General features: G+C 35.9%; 1 protein-coding gene across 1 annotated transcript; it reads left to right on the top strand.

Moving 5' to 3' along the window:
- Positions 1-3,782: 3,782 nt before the first annotated feature.
- Positions 3,783-4,937, top strand: PTH (parathyroid hormone). Its single transcript, XM_074584050.1, has 2 exons — positions 3,783-3,877; positions 4,664-4,937. Exons 1-2 carry the CDS (start codon positions 3,792-3,794, stop codon positions 4,935-4,937), a joined length of 360 nt encoding a protein of 119 aa, XP_074440151.1. The 5' UTR covers positions 3,783-3,791.
- The last annotated feature ends 2,605 nt before the right edge of the window (positions 4,938-7,542 follow it).

Here is a 7,542-nt window from a genome sequence, read left to right as displayed (position 1 = left end):
AGAAGCAAAAATTGTCTCCTGTAGGTCAGTCCTCATTTGTAGGCACTAGAAATGTGCCCTCACTAGTAGAAGGTAATTTCCTAAGAAACTTGGGAATTTTTGTATTTATAGTTGTATTTATATAAACAGTCTTATAATCACAAAGGATCATTAAATGCCTTTTCACCACAGAGATAATATTTTTTTTTCTCTTTCTGTCATGAGAGTTTATATACTGCTTTTTCACCATAGTGTCTATAAATTTCGGTAGTCTTAAGCCTCCTACTGAACAGCATTTCAGCAACTGTTAGCCCTGGTTTCCTGGGTTTGGCTTTTCCATGAATCTTCATCCTTCTGAACCATTAAAAGAGCTCAATACCATTTTCAGTTCAACATTACATAGTGGATACGCTGTGTCCAAACAAAAATGCACACAATTACAGTATTTTGTAAAAGAGCTACATTCATTTGATCCATTATCTGTCATTCCTACATTTGATATGCCAACTTTAGCAAATATAGAGGACATGGGATAAGTTATTAGCAGCTGTATTTTCAAATAACATAATTTCTGGATATCAGGGATAATAATCCAAATCAAATAAGTTTTTTCTGCATATACAGATAAAGCTATGCCAATTTTGAATTGTAATTTAAAGTTTCTTTAATTACCATCACAGGCTCTATTTGTTTACAAGTAGCGGGGTATATATTTCATATTTTTATTATTTTGTTATCTTCACTCATCTGAGGCAAACAGTGCAATTCTCATTTGTCTTGTGTAGTTTTTCACATGTGGATATTTTTAAAGTATCAAGTTTAGCCATCTTTGTTTGAGATTTTAGATACAACCTGCTTAGTACCTTTGACTAAAAATGACAATGAATAAGAAATCCCATTTCAGAATTGTTTTGAAGACTAGGTATGCAGCCAATAAGCCAGCTAAAATTGCATCTTGTTTAAGGGCATCTGCACTAACATACTATAAGTTGTCTGAAGTGAATTAAGTATTTTCAATTACATCATACTCTGGTGTTTTCTGTGTCTCAGTTTTATTCAAAGCTCCAGCCTGGGGCCTCTTCGAGATTTACATGTCTGTTGTAAGGGATACAACTGCAACTAAAAGAACAACGTCGGGAACTCAACTCTGCTAACACTCACTTTGCAATTGTTACTAATGGCTTATTGACAATTTTTGCTATCAGTTGCTGTCAGTTTATATGAAAGAATAATTTTTTTGTATACAGACACTAGATTTTCTAATGCTAGTCCTTTAGTTAAGGCTTTGCTGTCATATGCTAGAGGTTCCATATGAATGCCAGGCCTCTGTAAAAATACTGCCCTGAGGCTTTGCATGAAAGGTTTTGCATATGTTTATTATGGTAAAATCTAAAACATGGAGCCTTTCATTATCAACTGTGTAGAGATTTTTTCAAATCCTTTCCTGGCATGCTATGCCCATTGTACATTTTTAGTCATTAAAGTCTTCAGGTTAGTATCCCTAGTGGCCACATCAGACACAAATCTCCTAACAAAACAAATCATTCCCATAACCTCTTTCTTTTCGTGTAGGTGGAAGGTTATTGACAACTGACAGTATAGCATTGGAAGCCATTTCTACCCTGTTTTCTTGAACTTGTTTAAGTAAGTGGATTATTTCTTTACTTCTCAGTTTACTATTTACTGAGGGAACCATGAGATCTCTTCAGAGCTTTTTGGAGTTTCTGGGTCTTCCCTTCCTTTCCCCGTGAGAACACCATCTATGTAAATCAATATTATAAGATATCTTTTTTACCTGTTTTTGAAATACAACAGGTATATAGCATAACTGAAAAAGCATTCATGGTAAAAGCAATAAGAGCTTCCAAATGGTGTGTTAAAATGTGCAGATGCAAACTTTTTTATTTTCCATGGAGAGATATGCTGGAACTCAGAAGAAGCATCTAATGTAGGAAAAATATCTTGCAGCCAAAATTAATCTTTCTTCATACATATGGGAAAGTATTGCTGATTTACACATTTCACTTGTTAGAATGTAGGCAAAAGTCTATATTTCTTTTCAAAAATTTATAAAGTACTAATTTATATCCTAGCCTCTTGAATTGTGTCCATTTTATCTAGAGCATTTGAGAGATTCAGGGATATTCACAGGTATAGGTATAACAGAACAGTGAGGCTCTAACACTGTATTTTAACAACTTTTCAGTACCCCCAGCTTCTCATTAAAAACATGATCCACTGTCATCTTGGGGCTTCTGCTCCTCTCCAGTGGATTATTTCACAAAGAAACTTAGTATCTGAACTGAAGTGACTATTCTTATTTCCCACAAGTATTAGCTTTTCATTATTTTGTTTTAATCTTGCATCCATAGATCACTAACCTCACTGCCTAATTTAAGTTTTACCTGCCTGCATTTAACAACACAAAGTTTTCTTTGTAAATCCTTCGAACAGCTTCAGAGATCATGTTATCTTGGGCACAAATCTGTGAGTAACAGGGAATCTGAATTTAAAAGTCAAACTTCTTCACAGCTACCCAGGATACTTTCTTTTTGCTGAGACTTTTCTTTTCCCTGTAAATGCCAAATTAACAAAAGCATCTGAGGGTGGGTACATGAGGGTCAGGAGGGTGTGTGTTGAGAGTGACATCAACTGAGACAATAAAAGGGCTTCTAAGTTACTTAGAAGCTCTATTTTAAAGGTTTAAGGGGTCCACTAAACCAAATCAGTAGTCTTAAAATATACTTGACATCAAGAGACAGTCATCTGCCGACATACCCAAACCAGAAATCTGTTTGAGATACTATCTGGTAAGTATACTTTATTTTATTTCCAAGTCCTTTAGAAGACTTACTTAGAAAATGTTACTGATTCTTTATTCATTTTTACATTAGTTTCTTTTCAGACTATCTTAAAAATAAGGTGAATATTAGCAAGATCAAACAGTTTTATTATCTGAACCAAATTTGTGAAATGAAAAAAATCTGAGACAGTGAGTTAGAAATATCTTGATGTGAATTCAACTTCTCAATTTATAAAATTGGGTTAGATGGACTGCTAGGACCACATTCATACTATCATGTGAGATACCATGTAATAAATGCTTTCTGACCTAGAGTAAAGCTGCAGAAAATATTGCAAAAATGGTAACGTGGAATTTTATATTTCCTGAATTTCAGTTACTCTATAGCAAATTTCTTAAGCTATAACAAAAAGATGCCTTTTCTGGCTGCCAATACTGAAAATCCAAAATGGAAACTGGTATTTCGACTGTGTCATTTCTGCCTGTCGTAGCATCATCAGTAATAAATAGTTTTCAAATATGTCCCAAGTGGCAGTTTTGCTGATGATGTATAAAGCAGAGTGGAATTCATACTGGCAATGCAGGATTATCGCTGAAAAAAATGGGGGGCTCAATTCTGATTTCTCTGATGTAATTAAACAGGGAATGACATAACTCAGTAGAGTTATGCCTCTCAGTAGAGTTATGCCTCTCCAAAACTGTCAAGAAAAGTGCCAGCCTCTTCATTCTAAAGAACATGGAAAAGAGATAGATAAAATAACAAAACTTTTCACGTGCATAGCTATATACAAGTATTTCAACATATTCAGAGCATATAAAGTATAAATGATTTTCAATAATAATTATAATAATAATTGTATTTTTGGAAGAATGTGGTGCTTTTCACCCAATTATCCAAGAAATGAGCAGAATGAGCAGAAATTAATGGAATGCAGAATTAATGGAATGAGCAGAAATTATTTTGAAATACAGATTTATACATGTATTCATTTTTATCTTTGTAGACAAAATGACTTCTATAAAAAATCTTGCCAAGACTGCAATCATTTTATATGCCATATGCTTTTTTACAAACTCTGATGGAAGACCAATGATGTAAGTACATTATTATACACTTGCAAAGTCTGGAGGATGACTTTAGCTGTTCTAGAGAACATGGTTGGTTTATCTGTATGTATGTTTACGTGTATGCAAGTCTTTCTGTCCCCGCTTTTGACCCCTTTGGCCAAGCTGGCTAAATTCTGTCCTCTAGATACAGCTATAGATTTCTCAGATACTCTGACTTACATATTCTTTGAAAACATGCAGCTGAGTAGAGGGAGAAAAATCATATAAGCGTTCTCTTTGGAATATCATTGGGTAAGCTCATTAGACACTTAGGGGTTCTACACAGGACATCACTTTTTTACTGTGCGAGAATCTAGCTGGAACTCACAAATAGACATTAACATCAACCAGCATTGAGAAAAAAATACACACGAAACCATGCTTCCTTAGCTCTAGTGTTCACAGAAAGCTAGCACTGAATAAATGCCATAGTTTTACTAATCAGTTACCTATTATCGTATAAGCCCTACCTAAGCTCATTTACAAAAGCTAAAATAAGTGATAAATATATAGTCAAACAACATTGTCACAAAACTGGACTACTTCTCATTTTTGATGCCTTCTCACTAATATATCCATTACTAATAAAAAATCACCATCCACCCTCCTCCTCTTCTCCAGATGTCACCCTATCCCTTACAGATTAGAAAGGTAGGTTCTTCAGCTCTGTATTGTGATACCTCACAAAAGTTCCCACACCTGGGGTTTTGAGTGAAGATCTAGAATTCAAGAAAGGCCACTATGAGTCTCTTTCTGTGCTCTTCTTTCATGCAGGAAAAGATCAGTGAGTGAGATGCAATTAATGCATAACCTTGGAGAGCATCGACACACCGTGGAGAGACAGGACTGGCTTCAGATGAAACTGCAGGATGTGCACAGTGCCCTCGAGGATGCTAGGACCCAGAGGCCTCAAAGCAAGGATGATATTGTCCTGGGTGAGATGAGAAGTCGGAGGCTGCTCCCTGAGCATTTGCGGGCAGCAATGCAGAAGAAATCCATGGATCTGGACAAAGCTTACATGGATGTACTTTTTAAAACAAAGCCATAATGAAAAAAAGCCAGAGCATTATGTCTGTCCAAGTAAGCACATGTCTGTATATCATTGATCAAGTAGGGCATTTTATTATTATTTATTCCAACTACAATAAGGATTAAAGGTTCCATTCAAGATTGTAGACCCATTGAGTTAGACATTTCACAACCAAATAATAAAATGTATTTACAGTCCACCCTTGACCATTGCTGCTAATTTCTGGGTATCTTTTAAATGGCTAACGTATCTTATACATTTCAAGCATAAAAAGAAAAAGAAACCCAAAACAGTATAAAAGTTGAATCATCATTTAAGACCAGTTCTACTACTCTTACATGGACAGCATTTGTATGTAATCACTAGACCTACTTGTACTGTTAACCAACAATAAATAAATGCAGTAGAACCTGTCTCCATAATAGGGCACCATTTTGCCTAGGGTTAAATTTTGTTTAACTTTGTGTTAATGAAAATATGTAAACTTAAATCCACGTTTATTTTCAGAAGGCCTAAAATCAGATGAACATTAATTACATAGCAAAAGATGCATGATAATAATTCAGGATTGAAGAGTGCAAACATAAAAAATTAAAGTAAGAAGGCAAAGCCTAAGATTAAAATACAATGGGATAAAACTAAAACAAATTCTGTATGAAATAGAAGAATGAAATTTTGCAAAATACTGAAGCAAAGGTAAGGGTTTGATTACCTTCTCCTCCTCCAAAAGATGATAACCTGTAATTAACTGGAGAAACAGTGGGAGCAGAGATGATACCACGTATCTAAGCATGGCTCTAACTAGAGAACTGTAAAATATCTATCTCAGAATTTCTGTGTTGTGTTAGGCCTTGTGTAAGTAACTTTTGTTTGTGAGACCACTGGCTCTCATAAATAAAATTACTCATTTTCATGTAGAATGGGGATCTCAGTTTGTCAAACCCCCAAAATGAAAACCATTAACATGCAGAAATCAACCTGAGAGAGGAACCATTAGCTGTAATACATTCAAACTCTAAGCAGGACTCAAAAGGAACATAAAAATGGATGGGAAAAAATCATTTATGGTAACAATAATTTTAAAAAGCAGCAAATATAAAATTATCTTGAATGGTATATGCACATGTGTGCTTAGAACCCTCAATCATTTCTGACAAATAACGTTTTCTCACTATAAATGGTGGTTGCCTCCAACTTTGCCATTGACAGAGCTCAAACCTGCTGCTCTAAGCCAAAGGGTCTGTATGTATGTTCCCATATCACTTCTTATTTGTTTGATGTCTAGCACACCTTCGGGAACCTGGTAAAAAACTCATAAATCATTACAAATATAAATGCAGTCTGCTGGAGGCTAGAAAGGTACTTGTAACTAGTAAACTGTAGTTCATAATCTTGGCTATACTTTTAGTAAGGTAAAGGCCCTGATGCTGCAAGCAGATGGTATGCCTGTGCACCGGTGTGTCCCACAAACAGGCAAGGGTTTCATGCCACTTCTCTGTTTGTAGAATCAAGGCCTTAAACTGCACTTTCTATTTATTCTTTTATCAGACACCTGTGCTAACTTAAAGAAACGAAATTGCATTTTTGTACCTATGTCTCACTTATATATTACCAAATAAAGTGGACCAAAAGCTCTTGGACATTATTTTAAAGCATAACAACTGACTGACCTCTAACTATTCTGATATAATTTAGCATTTGGGGCAAGTTTATTAAGCCATTTTATTTTACTACAGCAATATAAATACAAAAATAATGATGAAAGCAAAGGACATGGACCTGTTGGAATGGGTCCAGCGTAGGGCCACCAAGATGATCAGAGGGCTGGAACACCTATGCTATGAGGACAGGCTGAGAGAGTTGGGGTTTTTCAGCCTGGAGAAGAGAAGGCTCCGGGGAGACCTTATAGCAGCCTTCCAGTACTTAAAGGGGGGCCTAGAGGAAGGATGGGGAGGGACTCTTTATCAGGGAGTGTAACGACAGGACACAGAGTAACGGCTTCAAACTGAAAGAGGGTAGATTTAGATGCGATATCAGGAAGAAATTCTTTACTGTAAGGGTGGTGAGGCACTGGAACAGGTTGCCCAGGGAAGTTGTGGATGCCCCATCCCTGGAAGTGTTCAAGGCCAGGCTGGATGGGGCTTTGAGCAGCCTGGTCTAGTGGGAGGTGTCTCTGCCCATGGCAGGGGGGTTGGAACTAGATGATCTTTAAGGTCCCTTCCAACCCGAATCATTCTATGATTCTATGATTCTATGATTCTATTTTTCCTTTTGTCTTTCCTGCACACAAAATCATATTGATGGTTAAACAAAGGGTGTTTACCTAGCACAAACTTATTTATGTCCCCTTACAATAATGACACGTGCAAAAACTATATAATCTTCAAGTGCCAAATTCATAAACTGTTTCATTTTGATCTAAACAAAGAATTCTATTATCTACGCAACTTGTTCTTCCTAATCTTCAGCTACCCAGTAGATGAAAGATGCTTACATAAATATTTAAACTTTCTGTACACTTAAAAAAATACTTGTTGCTTACAAAGGACTTCAAGGTCAGAAACAGATGATGCACCGCTGAACATCGTTGAACTAGAAATAGAGCTGCAGACAAACTATGCTC

The sequence above is a fragment of the Larus michahellis genome, chromosome 4 (assembly GCF_964199755.1).
Source record: "Larus michahellis chromosome 4, bLarMic1.1, whole genome shotgun sequence".
NCBI classification, from domain to species: domain Eukaryota; kingdom Metazoa; phylum Chordata; class Aves; order Charadriiformes; family Laridae; genus Larus; species Larus michahellis.
This window is presented reverse-complemented; position numbering and strand designations above follow the sequence as displayed.

Coding starts and splice junctions, on each gene's coding strand:
- PTH (XM_074584050.1), top strand. CDS start 3,792: ATGACTTCTATAAAAAATCTTGCCAAGACTGCAATCATTTTATATGCC. Junction 3,878..4,663: donor TCTGATGGAAGACCAATGAT/GTAAGTACATTA, acceptor TCTTTCATGCAG/GAAAAGATCAGTGAGTGAGA.